Here is a 25,000-nt window from a genome sequence, read left to right on the forward strand (position 1 = left end):
AAACAAATATAATTAAATAATGTGAGATAAAAACATTTTTTAGGCAAAACAATATCTTTTAGGCAATATTAATATCCATGGAGACAAGCAGGTTGCATATCTTCCTCCAGAAAAGTTACATAGTGCACCTTTAATGTCTATAAACTCCACTCCCTTAATGATCGTTGTACCTTGGGCCGTTTCCAGACGATGTTCTTGACTTTGGTGGATTTGTGTCCAAGCTCCTTGAAGCCCAAAGACTCAACAGTGGCCTGGAAAGAATCATCCTCAAACAGGGCCTTTCTCTGGAGGCACTCTTGTCTCAGTGTGTTGTAGTCCTGTCCGTTAAACCTCAGGGGCTTGTTCAGAGACCCTTCCCCATCCCGCCTCTCCCTCTCTCGGATCAGGCGGTCGCAAAAGAACCCGGACGGCGTATAGGGCATCTCGTCGCCGTTCAATATTTTGACTTTTGCAGCTTGTACTAAAGTCATACAAGCCTAAAAACCTGGCATAAATCCAAAGAGCTATTTTCTGATTGGCTGTTTCCTTTATGTGAGCTCACCCCTCCCTCTTTGTCACAAAATTGCTCTAAAATTCACGTCAGTTCACCTCTGCATTGCCACATGCATGCAGGAGCTAGCCCTGAACACGTTGACTTCTCATTGGGCAATAGGAGAGTTTAGTGCCATCATTGTTGGGCAACACAAAGACCAATGAGCATGTAAAGAGTGGTCAGTGTATGGCCTACCTCAGCAGAAGTCATTCATGCCATTTAAACCTATTGTGTCTGGACAACAGCAGCCTCAGCACAACCACAACTGGTACAACTATATTACAATATTATTTTCTTTTTCCATTTATTTGTACAGCTTGTATTTCAGGTTATACGGTTCACGTCCCTATATCCTATATCAGTACCATGTAGTAATTGTGAAACTATGAAGACCCTTGGGTAAAATATGTGTAATCTAGAATTAAAAACACATTTAATTAAACAATTACACATAATTGCGTGAAAAACAAAATGCAACATAGGTCAAATGTTGATCTGACAAAATCATGCATACAATAATAAAGAAAGTAATTTTAGCACCATAAAATTAACTGACAATAAATCTGACATCCAAGCCCTTTAAAAATATAAACAATAACACACATAATTCATTAAATAGCATTGAGCTGAGTCTATCCTATCTTAATTAAACCTGTATTTCAATCATTTAAAAAAACACCATTTTAGGACATATGTCAGTTGATGATAAAAAGTCCAGAGTAGTATTTGATAATAATACTACAAACATACAAAATACCTGCTTTACACCTATTTCAGACAGGTAGGATTAGCTGTTCAACAACACGATCACAGTTCCTTCTAGTATCATTGACAAAACCTAATGTTGAGTCTAGATGGTTCCCTTTGTGCCACTCTTAAGGGGTTAACCATTTAGGAAAAGGTCAGGTCACTCAGAGACAATACTAAACACTAAACTCTGCTAAAATAGTTCATTATTAACAATGTACTTTGATGTAAGTAAATCAGTGCAGATAAACTCATTAATAAAAAAAATTGTAAAATGTTAAGTTTTTCAAGTTGATATTATTCTAAGTGATATATCAGTGTAGACCTATCTGTATGTCCCAGTCTTTCACCACTTTGAGGTTCAGGTTGTCCAGGGTCAAAATACAGCGGCTCTCGTCAAATTCAAATACTTGTCTCTCCTCAACACCTGAGACAGAAAAACTTACAATAAATAAGTATATAACATGTGAATGAAACAAAACACAACTACAGATATGTTTTTGAGGAGGTAACAATATTATAAAAATTAGATCATTTTTCATAATGTAGAACCTTTAAAACTCAGCTTTAAATGTTGCTTTTGATGAGTAAAACAAGGGATAATCAAACGTATCCAAACTGCACACTATATGCTTTTGGTAAACCTTACCTGAGACGTGCACAACCACAGTGGATGGTTTTCTCTTCAGGCCTATAAAAGTAATTGACTTTATAACTGTGTCAGAGACAAATGATCCTTCTTCACTAAAAGAGCTGAAAAAGAAAAATGCATTAAAGCTAAATAAACAAAGACTATGTGAAAAATGATATGGGGTTTGTCTCACCAGGAGCAGAGTTGACCAGAGTCCATCTTGAACATGCGTAGACAGAAAGCCTTTGTGTCATGGTACCTAAATGAAAAACCATCATCCAGATACAGATTTCCTTCAGCAAATTCCTGTTTTAAAAATAAGCAAAACACAATTAGAGCTCCTGAATAATTTCAATATTTATGTTTTGGGCCCATTTTCATTCTCTTTTTTTTTCATTGGGTATGAGTTGCGTGGTCTTCCAGTAAGTCCACCGTAAGACATTAACTGATCTAATATTTACACTGTATTTACTTCACAAATAAATTTCCAGTTATTAACAAAAATATCTTCAAAGACACGAATGCTTAAAGTGAGCTTAGTCACCTCTCCACATATCTGATCTGTAACTTGGCCTGGTGGAATCAACTGCTTGATAGATAATGTTCCCTACTTTGGGAGATTCCATGTGAAGCAATATCATCTCTATGGAGACAAGCAGGTGCCGAACGCTACACCAGAAAAGATACATTGTGCACCTTTAATTTATTAGTTATTTTTTATTTTACTGTTTTGATTATTGTCACTATTTTTGCTGTACCAGTTCAAAAACGTTTATGCAACTCACCTGAGAGTTTAGAGCCACAGTCATGGAGAGTGGTAATTTCTGGAAATCTTCTGAACATGAGCCACTGCCTGTTGCTCTACAAATAATAGTCCCTCCACGTTGAAACACAGGAACCTACACAAGAAACAACGCAAAGTAAAGTTTTAAAGCTGCACTGTGTAATTTTTCTGGTGGAGTGTCTACTATCTGCTTGTTTTCATGGAGATGTTACGGTTTTGTCTGGGATGTCCTGGTACAGCACTAAACTTATCCAGATGCAAAATCATCCATTTTGCATTTACTCAATAACATGCGTTTTTACAGATCTAAAAAGTTGCATTTTTACTATGAGTGGGCTCGCCTTTCCACAGATCTGACATGTAACTTGGCCCTGTGATGTCACCTGCTGTTTCCGTAGAGATAAATTAGATAATTAAGTGTAAAGCCATACTGTGGAACATTCCAGGCAACATCTCCATGGAGAGAAGCAGATGATAAATCCTCCTCCAGAAAAGTTACACAGTGCACCTTTAATGCCTACTTTTCTCTACTGTCACTAGTGTACAATGAATATACATACAGTATCCATGGTGACAGGTAGTCTAACAGTCCTGCCTCCTTTGTGCACCTTCAGTGATTGGACATCATACCAGATCTGAAACCAAAGTTATGGTTAATAATTTTCCTTTTTTTGAGATACATAATTATGACAAGACAACAATATATATTTACTTCTTCAGAACCTGGCAGCAAGACTTGGATTTGTTGGATACCAGGGTCAGTGATGGGACAGGCCAAGAGAGCGCCACCTGCAGGACACACAGTGGAGATGTGAAAATGCTAGTTAAAACATACATTAATTAATTAATTAATAATTAATAGCCATTATGCTAAATTACCAATCATGTATTCATTTTCCACAGTGAAGGTGTCCTCCTCTGTTGGGAACTCCACCCAAAGAGGTCTGTGATTTTATTTAAGATAAAATGAATGCAATTAATAATAATAAATAATAATGGATTTACTACAAATGTATTATAATACATACAAAGTTACATACATTTTATAGGAGACAAATACAGAGAATTCCAATAAAAATACATGAATGCAAAGCAACACTGACCTGAGAGGAGGTTGTCCCACTGTGTGAGCCCAGTAAAACAATGTGTACCAATACGGTAGGAGTTGATATCTGTGAAAAAGAAAAAAACAGAGAACATAAATATATTTACATAAATCAGCATAACTATACTTTTTACTCAAGTGCATATGTGGTTTATTTAAAGGCCATTATTAGACAATTTTCTGATCTATTTTAATAATGTTGTTTCCTCATCACAAACCTGGAGTCATGAAACACTCTGTTTCACCTTGTGCTGTCATGTGGTAATACAGGAAGTGCCAGTGTGTTTTTGAACTCCATACACTTCACCAGAATCATTTGGATTTTTTCAGCCCTGAAATACTACTGCATCATGTCATCACAAGGTGGAACAGAGCATTATGAAGTTTGGAAATAAATGATATAGGGTTAGGTATAATAAAGGGTTGCTGAAACATATGTAAATGAAACAAAACACAACTCCAGGTATGTTTTTTGATGAGATAACAGCATTATAACATGGTTATAATATAATAATATAGTTAAAGCAGCAGAGAAAATAAATATGATGAGGACCTCTGCTGGATAATGTCGCGAATTGCAGCAGTAACTTCTTCCCCAAACAGCCAGGGCTCACGGCGCTTTGTCTCTTTGGCAGAATGCCCTCGGAAAAATGGGGTGAGTGCTCCGGCCTGGTACCATCGCACCAGTAACTCAGGGTCTGGATCCTGCACAAATCCACCCACATCCGCTGAAAAAAATAAAAGTAAGATTTCTTCATAAAAATAATTTCCGGTGGGGGATATAAAAATAGAATATTGAAAATGTTTTGAGAAATGCTAAATTTGAGGATAAAGTACTTTGTCTAATAAAAAAATAAAAGGTTGCAAAACAGCTGATTAAAATATGAAAACAGAAACTTGTAGTGTATTATTTCAAATAAGGGCATGAAGTTAAATTTCATCCTCCACTCACTTTTGTGCTATACTTCAAATAAGACATTTAGATTTGTTTCAGCAAATTTTGGATGTATTGTGTCATCAAATATCAAGAAACCCCAAAAATGTCAGATATTAATTTATTGAAATAAATGCACAAAGAGAAGATTTTGAGCTCTCAAAGATGATTATGGAGGCAATAAGAAGGAAGTTCATGATAGGTTTAGTGGAGGCAGAGGCTAAAAGACAAATTAGTGAAGGATAAAGGGCGAAAAATATTGTAAAATATAGTTATTTACCACCACAAAATGCAATGCCTGCCACACTAAGGGACAATACCATCGGGATTGAGATCTTCAGATAATCCCATGTAGCCACATTGTCCCCTGTCCATATTGCACCTGAAATCATAGTTTGAGTTTAGGAAATACTAATTTGTGTTTTTTTCCCAATTGCTTATAAAATAATGAAAAACAACTACAAACCAAATCTCTGTGAACCAGCAAAGAAGGAGCGTGTCAGCACAAATGGCCTATGTTGTCCACCAGACCGAGTTAACAGGCCTTCAGCAGTAGCCATATGCTAAAAAAACAACAACACACACACACACTTATTATTGAAAGCACTGCATAATTTTCTTGGTGGAGATGCTACGCTACTCTTGTCCCCATGGAAATGCTATTGTTTTGCCACAGAATGACATTAAAGTTGTCTAACTCCATGTAAAACAAGCATGTGCACCAGGTCAAAGTTACAGGTCAATGAAGAGACGAGAAGGCATGTTTTTCTACATATTTTTAAAGAAATTTTTAAAAGTATTATAATGAAATAAATGCCATATGAGGCAGAATGACATTAGAGGTGTGTATTTCCATGAAGACAAGCAAGTGATGACACCAGACCAAGTTACAGGTTAGATCTGTGGAGTAATGAGCCCTCTCACAGTAAGAATGCATGTTTTCCAAGGTTTGGAACAGGTACAAAAAATTCAGGAAAAGCAATAACACCTCAACAGTTGACTTTAAAGGTCCTATATTACACAAAACTGACTCTTGTCTTTTAGCCATGTTAGAATATTGTTAGCTTCTTTGGGTAATCCTGCATTATTGAGCAGTCTGTATTTCCAAAGCTCAAAATTATCTTTTCCACCTTGTGATGTCATGTAGTGGTAGTTTTCAAGTTAACAGCTCTTTTCACTTTTAGTTCAATAGATATTAGCAATTCCAGATCTGAAATTATCCTAATGATTCTAATGAATGAGTATGTAGTTTAAAAACACAGTGGACCACTTTATGTATTATTGCATGACATCACAAGGTGGAACAGAGTGTTTTCTCTCTGAAAGAATAACACAGCCTAAATATGCAGGGTTTATGTGTTAAACATGTGAGAATGAAACAAAACACAATTCCAGGTATGTTTTTGATAAGGAAACAACATTATAACGTGCAATAGAAAATTTTGTAATATGGGCCCTTTGGGTAAAAATACTCTTCATGTCTCAAATGAACAATGTAAAAGAATGAGCCTTACCTGATAGAAGCCATACAAGTTGTGCAGGTCTCTGTGCTCCCAGCCTCCAGAGTGCACTGCGTCCTTGGGCATCGTCTGCTCAGGTCCATCAAACACAGACGGTTCATTCATATCATTCCACACAAACAACAAGGATGTTGAACCCTAAGTTAAAAATGATATTATTGTAACTGTAAAAAAAAAATCAACAATAGTGTTTATTTTGACCTTATATTAAAGCTTAAGTCTTACCTTATAGTTACTGAGAGAAAAGCATCTGGAGTACCATGCTCGTGTGGCTGGGTTAGTGAAATCCAAGTAACAGGATTCACCTAATAATTGAATTTAACACATCAAATTTAGTTAAAGAGCCCATATTATGCTATTTTCTGATCTATGTTATAATGTTGTTTCCTCATCAAAAACATACCCAAAGTTGTGTTTTGTTTCATTCACACATGTTTAATGCACAAAGCCTGCTCTGCATATTTAGGCTGAGTTCTTCTCTCAAATAGAAAACACTGTGTTTCACCTTGTGATGTCATATGGTAATACAGGAAGTGCTCCGCTGTGTTTTTAAACTCCATACACCTCCACTTCAATCCTTTAGTTGATTTGGATTTCAGCTCTGGAATTGCCTCTCTAGTCTAATCTACTGACCTAAAGGTAAAAAAGGTGAGCATTTTGATCTTTGGAGATATAAAGAAAGTAATAATAAAGGGTTACTCAAACATGTGTGAAACAAAACACAACTGCAGATATGTTTTTGAAGAGGTAACGGCATTATAATATGGTTTAAAGCTCACAAAAGTCAATTTTGTGTAATATAGGACCTTTAATTACATCCATTACCATAGAATGAGATAAAATTTAGATTACCTGGCCAGCAGCACCCCCTGAAAATCTGCCCCTCTCTGTCTTTGACAAAATGTCCACTGTCACGAGCTTCAAGGAAAAGCGACCAATCAGGGTCCAGTTTGATGTGAGGGTCACTTATAACGACAAGCTAAAAATGTAAGTACAAAATGAATATATATAATTAATATATAATTACATCTTGGAATACAATAAATGAAAGCAGTAATTTCAAAACTACCATCTCAAAATATTACCATTTTTACTGGGATATGACAAAACAATTAAAACACAACATAGATCTAAATAAGATCAACACATTACAACAGCTCAACCTTTAATAGGCTATACCACATTCCCACACACCTTCCTCTTCTTCTTCTGTAGGTGGCGCTGTAGCTCTGTTGGTTTGGGGAAATGTACAGGGTCCCAGGTGAAATAGCGTTTCCCATCTGTGTGTTCGATGTCCAACCAAATGACATCGTATGGAATTTTATGGCGGTCAAATCCAGCGTCTACAGCTTTAACATCGGCTTCATCATCATAATTCCAGCGACACTGGTGATACCCAAGAGCAAACAGAGGGGGCAGTGACTGGAATCCTGAAAGAGAGTAGCACTGTAGATGACTGAATAAAATCTAGTTAAAATAAAGACATGTCCTATTTTAGTCAACTAAAAAGGCAGCATGAGAGCAAAAGCTCTAAAAACTGTGACATACTTCTGATTATCTGACCTAAACTAAACTCACCAGACTACAACTGCTCAGGAGTTTGTAGAAAAACATTTTAAGCAGAAAACGTACTTGGAAACAGTTTATTTAAGACATATTAAACTTAAATCTACTTTTCATATAAATACCAAATAATAGCAAATCTCCAGCTAACTCACTCTCACGGACGTCTTCTTTCTGCTGTTGTCCTATGTAAATCCTTATAATATAAATAAAAGGATTAGTCGAATAATAAAAATGAATACAAACCTGTTAGCTGAGCGTACTGTGAAAAGACTTGTTTAGGTTGAGGCCCGAGTAGAATCCTGCAGTCAATGACCCCACACTCAGAGAGCCAGTGGAGGTCTGTGTGGGGCTGAGTGCGCCTCCTCTTCACTGGAGGGGTCAATTCGTCCTGGAAAGAAGAAATACATTTTAGTTTTAATTGCTGCAGCAAAAACTCTGTGTACCTTTTTAATAAGACACATGTTCCACAGTTTAAAAAACAAAAACTGAGCAGAATGAAAGTAACAGTGAGTAAGTAAGTCAGTAAGTAAAATGTAAAAGGTAAAAAAAATAACACATTTGCAGATGTGTCTCATTTTAACTCTGTGTTCCTCTGTGTTGCACTTACCTTATCAGTCACACTGTAGTTAACATTTACAAATGTTTCTGAAGCATTCAGCCAAAAAGCCCCTATTGTCCTGTTTGAGGAGTGGGCCAGCACAAAGGGTACAGAGCCATAAAGGCCAAGAGGAGAGTTCAAGTCATACGCGAAGACGTCCAGATTATACAGCCGGTAAGGTTCATTGTCTCTGAAATTTAATGAGGCACAAACTAAAGGTAAAATAGATATTGTATTTATTTTTGTTATTTAAAGTTATTTATATAATTTAATTTAAATGTATATATTGCTTTATTGACCTGGTGTCTCGTAGCTGCAGTTGGTCAGCATGTTCAGGGAGTCCAAAAACATGACTGGAACCATGAAATCGCAGATCTGCTCCAACACTGCTGGGACCTGTGAAGATATATTTTATAACTTCCTGTACTCCTTTCTATACTATATTTTCCATATGACTAGATGACCACATTAATCAGTTGATCAAATTCCAGTACATAGTTTTGGCATGAGTACTGCCTACAACATTTTGCCAAATTTCTTGCCATTTTTTATTACTACTTTTTATGACCATTTTTATATATTTTTTACTTTGTTATTGTAATATAATGTGATGTGTGAGCTACTGTGTCCAAGTAATTTACCTTGTGGATCAATAAAGTTAAGCCTAAGTCTAAATCTGAATTTCATAATAACAAAGTGTTACAATCTAATAGATATCATACCATTAGTCTTGTAATCCACAAACTGTCTAAAGGTCTCTTTCCATAATGCATTGTGGTCTTCCTGTTGACATATATACAAAATTTAATCCATTTTTACATAAACTTGTATCTTACAATCATGGTCCTCTCACCTTCGTAGCGCTAGTTGTTGCCCTAAAATAATAAATATCAGATGTTATTCTGTTATAATTTGTTTTAATCAGTTTTGAGCACATCACCTTTTAGGATCCTGCAGTGACTCAAACCAGAGTTTATTTTTTGGGTTAAATGTTGCAATCACTTCTTCTTCACACAGGATCTCTATGTGAAATGGGAAACACCAAACACAGACCTGATATAGTCCAGTCAACCAGGAGAGTGTGACTGAGTCTTTAGTCTGTTTTTCCACCCTTACCCTTGAGATAAAGAGAAATTCATAATTTAAGACATCTGAATGAATCAAGTTCAAGTACAAACATTTTTGAATTATTTTGATATCTGGACACCCCCTACCTTTCAGACTTTGGCTCAGCTGTGATCACATCTTTGACTTTGTAGCGAGCTTTAATCGGCTGAGGTTCATCTATCAGTATCCTTATGGTGTTGTTTTCACAGGGCGATAGAATTAACTGCAACTTAGTCTAAGAAATAAGTTTATGTTAATTCAAAGTAAATACATTACTCACTCAATGTTTCAATGTATTCAGTAATAATAGTATTAGTAGTAATTGTTGTGATAGCAGCAGTAATGGTAGTACTTTTATTTTGAAATGTATTAGTGGAGCAACTTGAATATTTCTGTCATCTTTAATTATATCTCTTACGGACCTGTGTGTCAGTCTCCAGCAGTTCAAACTGAGCTCCATTTTCATTAAGCACCATAGAGTCCAAAAGGATTCTGTACAGTCTGTTTGGGCCCTGTATCTGCTGTCTTATTTAGACAAACACTTTTTAAAAACAACTTTCATTAAAAAGTTACTAAATCAGATATGACTGTTTACCTATAGAAAGCAACATGTTCACTTTTCTTAAACTTTTCCTTTCCTTCATCACTGGGAACAACACTGAAAAAGTGAAAGTGAAAACACAAGTGAAAACATAACCAGAAGTGCACTAGGTCATAAGAGTTTAACTTTGTATGCGGTCATGGTCATGTATGGTCATAGGCCTAGCACTGGCCTAGTTACCTTATCTCATAGTAATAAAGTAGTAATAGCAAGGGTTGCTACAGTTTTTTTAGTTTAGACCTTTCGTAAAAAAAAAAAAAAAAAAAATGTAATGTACGAATGTAGGCTTTGCAGACCTATATATATATATATATTCCGTGTACAGTGACATAAATAGTCAATGTCACAAAGTTTTGCTTGGTAAGATTTGCAAAATAAAACCTTGTTTATACCTGGCATTCGCTTCCGCCATTATCAGCAAAGAGCACGCAATGACCGCTCGGTGCACTCGTTTGTCCGCCTGCAGAAACGAAAGTTATTTGCATGTCAAGTTTCAAATGCACATGGTATTTGTGACACAGAATAGTTTGCATTGGAGCAGAGAAGCACTGCAGAAGCTGGTCAGGTGCGATCCCACCGGACTTCCGTTTCGGCACACGCTTACAAAATAAAAGCACAAAAGGACCATGGCTTTGATGTTAAATTATTAAAGTATATTTCGATATTAAGTGCTTTGTTTTGATGTGTAAATTTACTTAAAACTTACCCAAAATAATCGTTTCTCACTGAAAAGGTAAAATCGTTTATGAAGTAATGTGTGTATATTTTTTAACGCATATAGTTGATGAAAACTTCAAAATTAAAACTAATGTTCGTAAAAGATAGTGGTATCTGCAATTCTGCATTTAAAAAAATATATATTATTATTTATTTTTTTTATTATATGATTTGACGTTCTCTAGGGTCTACAGTCAACAGTCTGTGCTTCGGGCAGATACACGTCATCAGAGCTCCGCCAAGTGGTACTCCCAAAGCCCTCCTCGAAGCCGACCTCGAAGCGCTTGAAATTGCCCTCAGTGCACAGCAACTTTATTTTTTTCAACTTTATTTAAGTAATAAAGTTGATTTTAAGAAAATGAAATTCTGCAATAAATAAATAAATAAATAATAGCAATATTATGACATCAGTGAATTCAAATCAGGACAAATGTAGGAGAATCTCTTAAAGAAGGGAATTGGGAATGCAATTAGCCTATCATCCGAAAATGTTTCAGTCTGTGTATTTATTTAGGCTAAATATCACCCTAAATAACTCAATAACGGATGATTCACTCTTCAGCCTTTATTATTTACATGTTTTAATGCATATTGCCTCATAAAAACATCTCTGAACACATTACATTTATAAAAGCATTGATGTTTATTAAATTTCGGAGTTTTATCGCGTTTGATTCAGTCTCGTGACACAGCCCAGTCATTTCCTCCGTAGCCTGATCTAGGTGCTGAGCAGGACATCTGCTTCAGAGAGCCGACTCCGTAGTAGTGGTACAAAGTGGTCTTTGGAGGAAGGACCCTGGGAATTGAAAAAAAAACAAAAAACAAAAAACCTACCTTACAAACCGGAAGTGGATGTGGATCTTGCACGGATCGGGTTCAGGATCTTAAAGCGAAAGCCGAACTCTGTGAATCTGACTTGATGCACAGGTGCATAAAGATGCCAAATGTTTTGACGTCTCGGTTATGTTTGCTAGTTTTTGTGGCAGTATTTCGGCTCTCCACATCCGCCGAGGTCTCCGTATGGACCGTGGACATCAGCGGGGTGAGTGTTAGATTTTTATAACCGTAATTTCTTGTCTTATTTACCCTTTTTGTTCGATCTTGTGCATCACCAGCTGTTAGCCGGTGTTGCTAAAGCTATTTAGCTGCTATAATAAATACGCTGTTGTCCTTGCTTGATAGTTTCAGTGGTATTATTACTTAGGTGTCAATACAACCGTGTTTTTACTTTATTATTATTAATAAATTATATTAATAATATAATAGAAAACATGTAATGAAGATTATCTACCATGGTTTATATTAATTTATCCTAACCATGTATTTTATTTGGAAGTATCGCTTATCTTGAGTTAATCTTTAGCATCTTTAGTTATAGAAGTAGTAGCAGGTTGTGTTTGCTGTGTCAGCGCTAGGCTGTGTGATGGAATTTTTGAGAATTTAAATATTGATTATTACAACTGTACCTGGTCTTTAGCATAGTTTTTTTTAACACGTCTGAGGAAGTAAAACTTTACTTGACACACACATACAACACTTCCCTGGCTCTAGATAAAGATCAGAGTAACATATTTGCATTTATGTCAGGTTTGTCATATTAGAGCATGTTTTTACCTCCGCCAAGGAGGTTATGTTTTTGCCGGCGTTTGTCTGTTTGTTTGTTTGTCTGTTAGCAACATAACTCAAAAAGTTATGGACCGATTTTGATGAAATTTTCAGGATTTGTTGGAAATGTGAAAAGGAAGAACTGATTTCATTTTGGGGGTGATCCGGAAGAAATCCTGGATTCTGGATCACTTTGAAATTTTAGTTAACATTGTGGTAAATGGGGCCAAAAATTTTGTTTCTCAATATCTCGGTTAATTATTGACCAAACCCCATGAAATTTGACTCAGGGATGGACAATGGGATCCTCTTTCATATTTCAAAGGCTGATCCGGATCTGATCCAGAAGACTGATTTTATCGCAATTTATATAAAAAATGGGGTAGTCCTTGGCGGAGGTCTGCGCTCTCTGAGTGCTTTTCTAGTTTTATTTTATATTCAGTTCAGCCTGTTTTTCTTCCTCTTTTAAACACCAAGTGACAGGGGATGCATACAATATTTACAATTACCTTTTTAAAGTATAAAGCAAAGAGATGTTAGCTAGGAGGAAGAAAGAGATTGGAGAGATAGACATAAATGGATGAAGGTTGTACTGTTGTAGTAATGTTTGAGTGCTTGTATATGTATGCTAGTGGCTGTGGTTACATGCACACCAAAGTCTGATTATATATAATATAATCTGATTTCTGGACCTTGAATAAATGACATGAGTAATGGCATGCAAACTGCTAAATTTGATTGGAGGAATCATGGTCAAAAATAAATTGATTTTGCTGTTTGTCATTTTAATAGTCCTACATTTTTAATAGTTGTAAATTTGATAATAATCTGGTTTTGAGTGTGCATGTAACCATATAGAAAGAGAAAGAAACTAAACCCCAAAAAATAAAAACATAAAGTAATAATTACATAAATAGATTTTTCTTCTTACAGCAACATGTTTGGAAATAGACACATTTTCTGAAGTTGAAGCACATCTGAAGAAACAACTAATATGTCTCATACTTGTAATCTGTTAAAATGTTACATAATGAATGAGTGTAAGGACTCGATAAACATACAATATTTTATGTTTTAGGGCCAAGATGTTGTGTTTCGCAAGACACTGTATGCCAATACCACCATCTACATGAAATGTAAGTGTCTTTTCTTCAATGTCCTCAGATCCAGAAATACATGGTGCAGTTGTTATTTAGTGGTAGGGGTGTGCGAAAATATTGAAATATTGATCAAACATATTGTAATATGATGATACAGTATCGATATCTTGGGCTGCTATCTCACTAAGAGTATTTTTTGGTATATTTTACTAAATTATTTTGTTACAGTGCTGCAGTTTTGTTGTTTGTTCAGAGGAAGGCAACTCATTTTCGTAACACATTTGACAATTTCACTGTTTTGATGATTAAAATGAATGTGTTTCATATTAACTTTGCACAAGAAGTGGTTTAACTTTTAATGATTTTTAATAGGGGTCAATTATGCAAATACTTTGCATGTGTATTAATGCAAAGCATAAAAATGTGTGTTTGGTTTGTATTTGTTCAGTCCGAGGCGACATTGCATCATGTGACAAGAACATGGCTCTCAACATCAGCTGGTACCTGCGCTCATCTGTCTGCTACAATGAGGTGTTCAACACTCCTGTGAGTTTAGATCTTGAGTTTTTCGTCCATTATTCATCCACTCCTCAGTGTTATTCTGATTTTATCTCAGCTGCTCTGGCCAAGAGCCTCTCTTTCATAAACCAGTGATTCATTGCATAGATTGAATGAGAACGTTTATCTTTGATGATTTCCTGCAGGACCAAAAAGCCATGAACATGTTTGGGATGGACCATATGTTAAAAGATGGCTGGAGCGGCTTCTACAGTCAAGGCTACATGTACTTTGAAAACTGCACCTCCCTTTTCTTACCAAAGGTTTGTTTCATAACAGAATATTTGTACGCATGGCTACACATACCTAAACCACATTTAAGTATTCTACAACTGAATATTATTTGATGTATACATGGGCCATAATGAATGAATGAGTATCCGATTTTACAGGGATATTATACGGAATTCTTCCCATACCAGCCCCTTACTGATCCAAATGTAAGTGGTCACCTGTTAATTTAGTTTTTTAGACAGCTAGTTGATTTTAACAATATATTCTTGTGCACAGAGTCCTCCTTCAAATCAGAGTTTTAATTTCCCAGACAAGCCTGTAAGTCTTTATTGTATTTATTATATATTTATTCACTCTGTGTTGTTGACATTTGTGTATATCAAAAAGTGTATGAACTATTGATAGGACATCAGTGCAGTGGCCAAAGCTTGGGAGGACAGCCCCTATCTGTTCATTGTGAAGGTTCAACCTATACCTCGTGGTATTTATGATGACGATTTTGTAACGACACCGCAGACATTTCCTTTCACAAGTAAAACCATAAATAATAGTATAATATGTTATTGTTTTCTAATGTCAAATATGAACATACTTATTTGTGCCTTTTTAATAGTGAAAGTGGAGATGAAGGGTCCTCATGACTATTCGTCCCCTGCAGACTGGCCTCTGATGATGGTGCGTACACTATAGTTAGTTTGTTCTGAATAGCATTTGGCTTTTGATGACAACCTTTCTAATTTGCATTACATTATGTTGCATAAAAATGGGGTCAGAATTTTTTAACTGCCACCATATTGGAGAAAATGGTTATTACTGATACAGATTTTTTCTGTACTATTAAAACCAACATGTAATGTAATGTAATATAATATATACTATAATATAATATTGCGTATGTATTATATTTATTGTATTATATTCATATATCATTATAAATATTGTCCCTTTCTCTGTAGTTCTTCATGGTTATGTGCATTGTTTACGTGCTGTTTGGGGCATTGTGGCTGGTGTGGTGCGCCTGTTACTGGAGGGATCTGCTCAGGATTCAGTTCTGGATCGGTGCCGTCATTATCCTGGGAATGTTGGAGAAGGCGGTGTTTTACTCTGAGTACCAGAGCATCCGATACAAAGGAGACTATGGTGAGACAGTTTGACACAATTGTTTATTTTTATTTATTTGACAGGGACAATGCAGTCATACATAGTCATAGGCAGAACATGCAGCTGACGTGACACGTATAGAGTGTATAGCTAGTGCTAATTCTCAACTCCTGTAACTGGTTGAGTTTTTCTATAGTAAACAGTTCAAAACAATTTAAAAGCACAATTTTTAAACACATTCTTACAACAGTGCAGTTTCACATTTCACAAACACACGCACTAGAACTAGAACTTCTAGAACACTAGAACCCAAGCCAAAAAACATGTAACATAGGTCTCTAGGAAGCATAGCTGATAGCTAATGGAGGTCAGTTAAATTCGGCAACAACAATTAGAGCTTGTAGGTGAACAGGTTGGGTGAAATTGTTGTCATAATTACAAGCTTCTTCTTAACAGCAGTGCTTGTCTTTTCTGTTTCGTGTCTGCTTAGTTCAAGATGCAGTGATTTTTGCTGAACTGCTCTCTGCTTTGAAAAGATCACTTGCTCGGATTCTGGTGCTCATTGTCAGCCTTGGCTATGGCATTGTCAAGTAAGCGTTTGAAATCATTGTATGATTTAATTACTATTTTTATTTTCCTTATATTTATATGATGAAAATGTATCAGATAAAGTTAAAGGTGCATTGCGTAACTTTTCTGTTGGAGGGTCCGCCATCTGCTTTTCTCCATTATTGCATTTGAGATATTATTGCTTTATATGAAATGTTTCATAGTATTGCATTAAACCTTTCTATCATCATGGAGACCAAACCAGGCCGAGTTACTGTTCAGATCTGTGCAGAGGCAATTCCATTTACAGTCTGAATGCCTGTTTTGCTAGGTATTTTTGACCAATAAAACTACCTGCAATTGCATAAAGGCAAAGTAGATCTGTTTAATGTCATATTGTGGAACATTTGAAGCAGAGTAATGACATATCCATAGAAATAAGACGGTGACTACCAATCACACTTTCAACAATATACCTACATAAACATGAGATTGTCAATATCAAATGTACATGTTTCCATCAAATTAACTGAAAATAAAAAAAAATTCATTTTGACGATAGATATCACAATATTTTGGTTATTGTTTCATCCCTACTAACATTAAGCTACATAACTTTTACGTATTATTTAAACTAGAAATGCTCTTCAAAGCATAGTCAAGTGAAACTTTAAACTTCAAAATAAGTTACAAAAAATTCCTTTTTGCTTCAGACCAAGGCTGGGCACCACAGTTCATCGCCTGGTGGCTGTGGGCCTTCTGTACCTGCTGTTCTCTTCTGTGGAGGGTGTGCTCAGAGTTACAGGGGTGAGTAACTATTACATTTTATAATACAAACATAGCTCATTCTTCAGTTTAAAATGGTAAGTGATACTGCTAAACCATAGTCTTGTGGTTATGGAGGGGTTTTGTTTGACTCCATGTGGTTACATTGTGGTTAGATTTCAGCTGGGGAAGAGTTTACTGAAACTGAAATTCAATCTACAAACTCTGACAAGCATGAAGTGACAAAAATCTTAAATGGCAGCTATCATCTGAATGTTGCTTTCTCTGCCCACATTGAAAAACAGTACAAGAGTAGATGTTTGCAGATGTGGTTGGTTTGTCAACCTCTAGCTCAAAACAATGAAAAAAATTAACTTTTTCTGGGAAAGTACAATCTTATATTACTCATGTTAAATTCTTACAATCTCTTATGTTACTGCTTTGTTTTTGGGGTTTTTTTTGTGCAGAGTTTCTATGGGACAGTTGCCCTGGTCGCTAATCTTAGCCTCTCCCTCATCGACTCCTGTGTCATGTGGTGGATATCCTTTACTTTGCAAAATGAGAAGACACTGGAGGGGCTAGTAAACTCCCTATCCTGTTTAATGGTCCTATATTACACAACTTGACTCTTGTGAGCTGTTATAATGTTGTTCTCTCCTTAAACAAACATGTTTAAGTAACCCTTTAATATTAGTCTGTTTACAGTCTGTTTTCTCCAGAGCTCAAAATGCTCTTCTCCACTTTGTGATCTCATGTAGTGGTTAATTTTCAGGTTAACAGCTCCTTTTTACCTTTTATTTAGGTGAGAGCCACAAATTATCAAAATGGTTCTAGTTAAGATATATGGAGCTTAAAAACACAGTGGAGCACTTCCTGTACTATCACATGACATCACAAGGTGGATCAGAGTGTTTTCAGTTTGAGAGAAGAACTCAGCCTTAATATGCAGTTGTTATGTGTTAAACATGTGTGAATGAAACAAAAAACTCCAGGTATGTTTGTAATGAGGAAACAACATAACAGAGATCAGAAAATGGCGAAATATGAGCCTTTAAGTTTAGTACAGACAATTTATAACTGTGTGTTTGATTTATAAATGTATTCCTATTTTCCTTCATTTGCAAGCACATTTTCATCAGCCTGTCTCAAACCACTCGTCTACTCAAGCTTCGCAGGAATGTGGTGAAGCTTTCATTGTACCAACATTTCACAAACACTCTTATCTTTTCTGTGGTTGGTGAGTAACAAAGATCTTTAACTAATTGGACAATGGAAACTTAGCCAGACATACTCCATAGAAAATACATAATAACTGCTCAATAAGTGCTCACTCCAGTATAAGCTTTAGGTGTTTTCAAATTGTCCTAATTTCAGATGGAAGACAGTATATTATCCTATGTAGGTCTGGAAGAATGTCTATGTTTGAAAGATTTATTATATAATCAAAAGTTATGATGAGGTCTATCACAGTGACAAATTTTGAAGTGTGGTATATAGCAACAGAGATATACTGTGATAAACAATATTGAAAGTATTAAGACACTAACACAATAACAATAATGCAAGATAATCACATAAACCATTTTTAAATAGACAGTATCATTCAGAGGGGATGAGCTGCAGCAAATACATAACAGAATTAAACAATAATTAACCATAGAAGTAAGTTATTCAACTACAGCTCTACAGCTCAAATCTTAAAAATACCAAAATCTTCCCACTATTGAAAATAAATCATAAGCATGATAAATATTAAGCCTTGAAATATATTATTCCAGCTTTCATATATTAAATGCTAATTCGATTATAGTAATTATTGTGACCTAGTTATGATCCACAACCTTTTGAATCTTATTATTTGTTGGGGATTGGCAGGAAAATTAAGAAATTCATCTTTTCAGCCAACAATTATGACATCTTTGTGGTTGAATAATACCACCACCTTTTCAAGCTAAAGTGAAATATTATTTGCGCTAACAGGGAAGTCATTCAGTTTGTACCATTTTTTTTTTATTTCTCTGAAAATCAAAGAGAAAAAGTGTTGGCCATTGCTAGCTAATTTGTGACTGTCAGGTTAATTTAGAGGGATTTGTTTAACAGCACAAGTTAGCTCACCTGTAGGAGTTTCAGATAAGTCAGTTCTTTATGGTCGGATTGTGTTAAAACGAAGCTTGGATTAAAATTGAACTTGAATAACTTTAGACAGAGAATATTAATTATGTCAGCTGCAAAGTATCAATATTCTAGTATTTTATGATGTAAACTCAGCTTATTTGTGCTATAGGACATGTCTATTCAATCTAAAAACTTGATGTTGTACCCAGATGCTTGCTAGACAATACCAGACAATTTATTTACATTGAGTATTGTGCTCAGACAAAACAGTGACACATGTTTCCTCTTGTGCCCACAGCCTCCATTATCTTCATCATCTGGACCACCAAAGTCTTCAAGCTGGTCGACTGTCAGACGGTCAGTTCCCTTTCCTCTTCAGTTTGCTGTATTCATGTCATGTTGTTTTGATAGTGTTGTTTGTCTCCTCAGGGTTGGAGGGACCTGTGGGTAGATGATGCTTTCTGGCGCCTTCTCTTCTCCACTATTTTACTGGTCATTATGGTGCTGCTCAGGCCCTCTGCGAACAGTCAGAGGTCAGTCTCTCTTTATGGTAGTCTTTTGGATTGGCCTGTCACAATAACAAAAAAAAGTAAAAACAATGAATGACAATACTGACTGACTAACAAAACAAATTTAAGCCATTGACACAATAACTCAAGGACAGATTTAAACCACAAAAATCATTCTAAATCTACAATATAAAAAAAAAGAGCTACAATAAATAAACAGCAGAATGAGACATTTTAGTACTTAGTTTGCATCTGTTATGAGTCATAGAAGTTATTAATTCAACGTTTTACGGCTTTGATCTTATTGTATAGTCAAAAAATAATCAGCAATTTCAAAGAAAATGTACATACGATACATATTAATAATTAATTAATATATTCAATGATACATAATTATAAATATCAATAAAGTAATTATATGGAGTAAAGTAGGCCTATTATATTGAAAGGCCAACTTTTGGATTCGTTATTCATGTAATGTGTGTAGTTAACTTGAAAAATGATAAATTGATAACTGGTCGTAGGTTCTCTCATTCTCCTCTCATTGATGAAGAGGATGAAGAGGAAGAAGCCAAGGAGCCGATGTTAAATGAAGCTTTTGGTAAGACAGTTTGCCTTTTATTTATTTTTATTTATTTTTTTATATTACAAAGTTGTTCTGTAGTTACTAGAGGGATAAATAACAGATTTGGATCTGTTATGTGTATATAGATATATTGGCAGGTACTTAAAGCCATAGTATCGGAACTGTCATGTTCTCTAATGATGGGCTTTTTGGAGTTTAAATGGCTGCACTATAAGACAAAAATCTTCCCAAATCCATTGACACCAGAATGATTATTGATGATTGGAAAAAATACTTTTGTTTTGTACTCTGCTGCCTCAAATGATCTTGATCCAAACTGCTTTGTTTAATATGTCCTAAGACAACCCTATCAGATGCTGTGTAACCCAGCACTGCCAAGGACAAAATTACATCATACCGTTACAAAAGGAGAACAGATGCTCCATGAAAAATTAATGACATAGTTATGTTTTGCCCTGTTAAACACTTATTCAACATAGTCTGTGTGTGTGATCTGTTTTCTGCTGATTATATTTCAGAGGGAATGAAGATGAGAGGCTCTAAGCCTGATTCTAATGGCTCCCAAAAACTACTGAGTAAAGAGGTTAGCTTTGCCCTTTTCACTGTGTCTTTGTAAATGTGATAATTACCTCAACATTTATGATCTGTTGACAGGATGAAGACCTTAAATGGGTGGAGGAAAACATTCCCACGACTGTTGCAGATGTGTAAGTATCCTAAATTATGTCTGAAATATGTTAGATAATATATTAATATTAATCATTTTAATGAGATGGTATTTAATGTAATTATTTCCTAGCCTGATTCATCAGCCGGTTTCACTTACACGTAGAAACTGTCTGACCTTGCAGTGTTAGAATTTGTTCCCTCGACGGTAGGCGGGTACTTTTTTCTTTTAACTAATTGTTGCTATTTGGTCGTGACATATATAATGCGCCGCTAACGGGGCTAACTTGTATATTAAGCTTTTCCCAAATCCCGTAGGAAGAAGGGCAATAACGTCTTTCCCCTTGATAAAATTCAAACATTCTCTTTATTCTAGCTTTAAAATCTCGATCTTGGGAATCGTTGCCAACACAGAATGTATGGCTCTTCTCTGATTGGCTGGTGCCGGACTTGCACTTCCAGGGGTTTTACGAACCGTGTATTCCTATTCCTGACCTAGTTGTTGGAGGCACTAGATGGCGCCAGCCTGGCTAATTATTTCCTAGAACATATGAAGAGGTTGCCACATAATGTGTTTATATAATAATGTTACGTACTGGCGCCCCTTTGCGCATCCCATTGCGTGGATTTTTATATTTATGTATGTTTTGTGGCGTGGCTGGTCCACCTATAAATAGGCAGCCTATCAGTGGCGCGCTCTCTTGCTCCTGCACTCACGCTGCACACCCCCACCCAAGCTTGCATTGTAACAATAATGTCCACACGTCTCTTGGCCATTTTAGCATCACGGCCACTCTCTCAAAAATAGTGAAATATTTGTCTACATCATGTTCATTAAACGGAGGCACTAAACGGATAATTTTACTCATGTCAAAATCCGTAGATCCTGCCTCATGCGAAACAATCCCAAGCTCCAACTCACATAAACAAATCTCCATTTGCTTCTCCAATTGCTTTTGCTCAAAATGCAGTTCCTTTTCCCTTAAAGCGAGACGTGCCAACTCAACCTCAAGCTCCTTCAAACGTACAGTCTCCTCTGTCCCACCAGATGAGGATAAACGTGGACTTTTGGGCACAACTGTAGAGGAGAAAACGCCAACCTCAACAAATGCAGCCAACAGCTCTGCTTTAATCACGGCCTTTTTAGCCTGTTTTGTGATGGCACCCATGTAATCCTCGGCTAGTAGAAGCAACTGGTCCTTTGTACACCTGTGAAAGACCTCGACAGTGGGTGCTTTAACAAACTCATCCACGTGAAACTCCATGTTTCCCCAGAATCCCGCAGCCTAACCAAACCAAAGGCACGCTCACAAATAAAACTACCCACCTACAACAGTCTACTATGTCGAAAAGGTCTTAGCTGCCCAAAACTAGCCTACTTCACAAACAGGTACAACAAGTAGCCTACAAAAAAGTAACCAAGGGCACAAAATAGCTACGTCTAAGGATTTTAAGTTTTTGACGAGCCCCCATAAATGTTACACCCCAAAAGGTGAGTCCGAACATATTTAAAAAGGACACAGGAGTCAAAATATAGCTCTTTAATTTATTTTATTTATAGCTGGTTCTTAATTTTTTTAAATGGTTTTAAAGAAATTTAAAAACCCTCCCGTGCTCCCCAAAAATAATGAAAAGTAATGAACAGAAAGGTGGACCTGGCGAGCTAGCCAAACAGAACAAAAAGGTGCGACACCGGGCCAACCCCGTACAGGACCGTAGAAGCCGGTGCCAGCACTGTAACTAAAGACAAGAAAAAAACGAAACAAACCTGAACCCAAAAGAAAAGCGAAAACAGGACAGCCGTCCCACCAGGTCAAAACAACAGGCTAATGGCTAACGAAGGCTACATGCCAGCCCACGCTGCACCTGGCTGACAGGGGCGAGGTCACCGTCAGGGTGCGTGCAAGGTGGGCGGGGCTGGGTGGAGCAAGGTGCATGGAGCGGAGGAGCAGAGAGAGAGCGCGCCACGAGCAAAGAGCCGTATTTATAGGCTCCGCACAGCCACACAAAAATAAACCATAAACAAAAATTACGCAAAAAGGACTAGTTACAACTTGCTACAAAAGGGAACAAAAACAACTAATGATCCAAATCAATGTGCCCACGCGTAACAAATAATAATAATAATGCATAATTTTATATAGCATTTTTCTGGACACTCAAAGACGCTTTACATAGCTTTATTCATTCACTCCACACTCGGTGGTGGTAAGCTTCTGTTGTAGTCACAGCTGCCTTGGAGCAGACCGACAGTAGAAAGACTGCCAATCTGCACCATCGGCCCCTCAGACCATTACCATCACTCTCACACCACTTTCATACTAGGCATCGTGGATGAAGTGCCTTGCCTAAGGGCACGACAGCAGTTTTTGCCACAGGTGCCCCACTGTAGCACCTGATTTTCTTAGTTGTCGCCCATCAAAGTACTGACCAGGCCCGGCCTTGCTTAGCATCTGAGATCTGACGAGATCAGGCTTTGACAAGCTGGTATGGCCACAATATAATGTGTTTAACACTTTACTAATCTGCATTTGGCTTTTCTTTTCACAGAGCACTCCCAGTAATACTAGATGAGGAAGAGGTAAGGGTTTTACCAGCTGGTCATGATGCACTTTTAGTTGTGTTATGCTTTTAGAATCAACATGATTATAAATAAATACAATTTAACAGTAAGAACCACCCTAGAACACACACCACTTTACCTGACATGATTTAATCTTACTCATAACCTTAATATAATCAAACTTGTGTTTTAGGAAATCCTTAAGACCAAGATGGAGCGGTCCAAGATGGAGTAAGGTGATATTGGTGTTTGAATGAAGAAAACGTTTCACATAGGCATCAGTGAATGGGCTGAAGAGATCTTTTAACAAAATCTGAGGGTGAAGCCAACTATCCAATCTGTCCAGTGTTGTATGGTATTTTTAACACAAATATGGTGGAGGCTGCTATAAACATACTCTTGAGTTTGGTATGCCGTCCACAGTGGTAAAGTAAGACTGTATCAGAGATGTGAATGACTATTAGGTGTAATTTCTTTTCACATTTTGACACTATAATGAAGCCTAATTATCACAATATAAATCACTAAAATTATGCATTAAGGCAGATGATACCTGACAGATTCAGTAGGGACAGAGCATAATCAACAATTTTCTGTGAAAGCTAATAGTTTTTGCCAATTTGTGAAACGCTCATGTTTCTTTCTTACAAAGATTAGATACAGTGTGCTAAAGTCACATCCTGCTTTATGTAAATAAGCAAATCATGTGGATTTTTTGCATAATTGACTAAATAAGGGTTTAAGTAAAAATAATATTTATTTTTGAGACTGTATGTGTCTGTAATGGTTCTGTTGTATATTGCCCTACAAAACCACAGATGGTCAGTTTACCTCTTTTAGTGTGTGAGGATACTGAGCATCAGTGGTTTTACATATACAGATGAAGGATGCTCCAATAGTATACAATGGCCTAATACTTGGACCTGTTAGACTGTTGGAAAGCTACTACTAGTGGCACATCAACGTTACAGTTTACTTAAAAAATACTGGGAAGTTATGTTAAGCTACTTATACTTTCAAAGTGATTCAAAGAACTGATATTTTCTCTGTAATATGATTGATGGGTGAGAAATACTGTCTTAATATAACAAAATAATGATTACACTGTATTATTACAATGGCAACTAATCATGGGTGAAGTTCTGTCTGCAGACACTTTTACAGTAATTCTCATATTGAAGTTACACTGAACAAAGTCACTCAAATACACATTTAAGACCACTATATCAAAGATGTTCAGAGTATACCCCGGATTATTCAACTATAAATCTATAAATATGTCTGCAAGTATTGTTTTATACAGCTTTTCACTCCTTTACTTGTCCTCACCTGAAAATATTTGCACACACGACTTGATTATTTCTTGAGTTTTATTTAACAGTTTTATTTAAGATTATTTCTTGCAGTGCACGTGTAAATATTTTTGGTATTGGTTGTTATTTTTTTTAAATTTATATTTGGTTTAATGAGGATTTTGCTTTTACTTTAAAGAGATTCTGTGCTCTTATGTTTGCATTGTAATGTGAAGCTGATGATGTATGGCTTCTTGCATATGTTCTGCAAATAAAGGTTTATATTGAAATGTAGCGTTGCATTTGGTGTGCGTGGTAACTATAACAGAATCATAGCACACACCCTTTCATATAGTTGTATGTACAGCAATATGACAATAAAGACTGATTCAATTTGATTTGATATAGTTGATTAAGGGTGTGTTCACACTTGTCCTCGTTTGTGCCTGGTTTTGTCCTGTAGATTACACTAAGTAATAATAATAATTTGTAGTTATCAAATTATTGAAATGACA

General features: G+C 36.2%; 2 protein-coding genes and 1 pseudogene across 3 annotated transcripts; 1 reads left to right on the plus strand and 2 right to left on the minus strand.

The window, feature by feature from the left end:
• Positions 1 to 99: 99 nt before the first annotated feature.
• Positions 100 to 10,683, minus strand: ganc (glucosidase, alpha; neutral C). 2 transcript variants are annotated; one of them, XM_055162256.1, is made up of 25 exons: positions 10,518 to 10,683; positions 10,120 to 10,182; positions 9,947 to 10,045; positions 9,632 to 9,759; positions 9,358 to 9,534; positions 9,271 to 9,292; positions 9,140 to 9,200; positions 8,717 to 8,813; positions 8,427 to 8,607; positions 8,063 to 8,207; positions 7,448 to 7,683; positions 7,106 to 7,232; positions 6,479 to 6,558; positions 6,248 to 6,391; positions 5,200 to 5,296; positions 5,014 to 5,115; positions 4,353 to 4,527; positions 3,798 to 3,866; positions 3,574 to 3,638; positions 3,407 to 3,483; positions 3,255 to 3,329; positions 2,696 to 2,809; positions 2,104 to 2,216; positions 1,929 to 2,032; positions 100 to 1,706 (listed from the first exon to the last, which is right to left on the minus strand). In XM_055162256.1, the coding sequence occupies exons 3-25, from the start codon at positions 9,998 to 10,000 to the stop codon at positions 1,594 to 1,596; spliced, it is 2,556 nt and encodes an 851-aa protein (XP_055018231.1). In that variant the 5' UTR covers positions 10,001 to 10,045; positions 10,120 to 10,182; positions 10,518 to 10,683; the 3' UTR covers positions 100 to 1,593. The 2 variants fall into 2 exon arrangements, with proteins under 2 accessions (XP_055018231.1, XP_055018230.1); XM_055162255.1 differs by having other exon boundaries at positions 9,947 to 10,049.
• Positions 10,684 to 11,547: 864 nt separating this feature from the next.
• LOC110157317 (transmembrane protein 87A) lies at positions 11,548 to 24,779 on the plus strand. Its single transcript, XM_020921628.2, has 20 exons — positions 11,548 to 11,884; positions 13,526 to 13,583; positions 13,996 to 14,093; positions 14,252 to 14,368; positions 14,498 to 14,545; positions 14,616 to 14,657; positions 14,745 to 14,871; positions 14,953 to 15,014; positions 15,296 to 15,479; positions 15,931 to 16,030; positions 16,703 to 16,796; positions 17,222 to 17,293; positions 17,883 to 17,991; positions 19,168 to 19,226; positions 19,299 to 19,402; positions 19,903 to 19,979; positions 20,483 to 20,547; positions 20,619 to 20,671; positions 23,181 to 23,211; positions 23,387 to 24,779. Exons 1-20 carry the CDS (start codon positions 11,762 to 11,764, stop codon positions 23,426 to 23,428), a joined length of 1,665 nt encoding a protein of 554 aa, XP_020777287.1. The 5' UTR covers positions 11,548 to 11,761; the 3' UTR covers positions 23,429 to 24,779.
• LOC129411438 (5S ribosomal RNA) lies at positions 23,014 to 23,131 on the minus strand (annotated as a pseudogene).
• Positions 24,780 to 25,000: the final 221 nt, after the last annotated feature.

This window comes from Boleophthalmus pectinirostris, unplaced genomic scaffold (assembly GCF_026225935.1).
Source record: "Boleophthalmus pectinirostris isolate CB_2022bp ecotype Guang Dong unplaced genomic scaffold, ASM2622593v1 HiC_scaffold_445, whole genome shotgun sequence".
Lineage (NCBI taxonomy): Eukaryota > Metazoa > Chordata > Actinopteri > Gobiiformes > Gobiidae > Boleophthalmus > Boleophthalmus pectinirostris.

What these genes read in the sequence shown, in the direction of transcription:
- ganc (XM_055162255.1), bottom strand. Translation starts at nt 10,537, where the DNA reads ATGGCGGAAGCGAATGCCAG. An exon ending in AGGCATTGCATTTTGTGGTG is followed by an intron (nt 4,528 to 5,013) that starts GTAAATAACTAT and finishes TATTTTTTTCAG; the next exon opens with CGGATGTGGGTGGATTTGTG. An exon ending in GTGGGACAACCTCCTCTCAG is followed by an intron (nt 3,639 to 3,797) that starts GTCAGTGTTGCT and finishes ATAAAATCACAG; the next exon opens with ACCTCTTTGGGTGGAGTTCC.
- LOC110157317 (XM_020921628.2), top strand. Translation starts at nt 11,762, where the DNA reads ATGCACAGGTGCATAAAGATGCCAAATGTTTTGACGTCTCGGTTATGT. An exon ending in CCTCCCTTTTCTTACCAAAG is followed by an intron (nt 14,369 to 14,497) that starts GTTTGTTTCATA and finishes CCGATTTTACAG; the next exon opens with GGATATTATACGGAATTCTT. An exon ending in AGCCCCTTACTGATCCAAAT is followed by an intron (nt 14,546 to 14,615) that starts GTAAGTGGTCAC and finishes TCTTGTGCACAG; the next exon opens with AGTCCTCCTTCAAATCAGAG.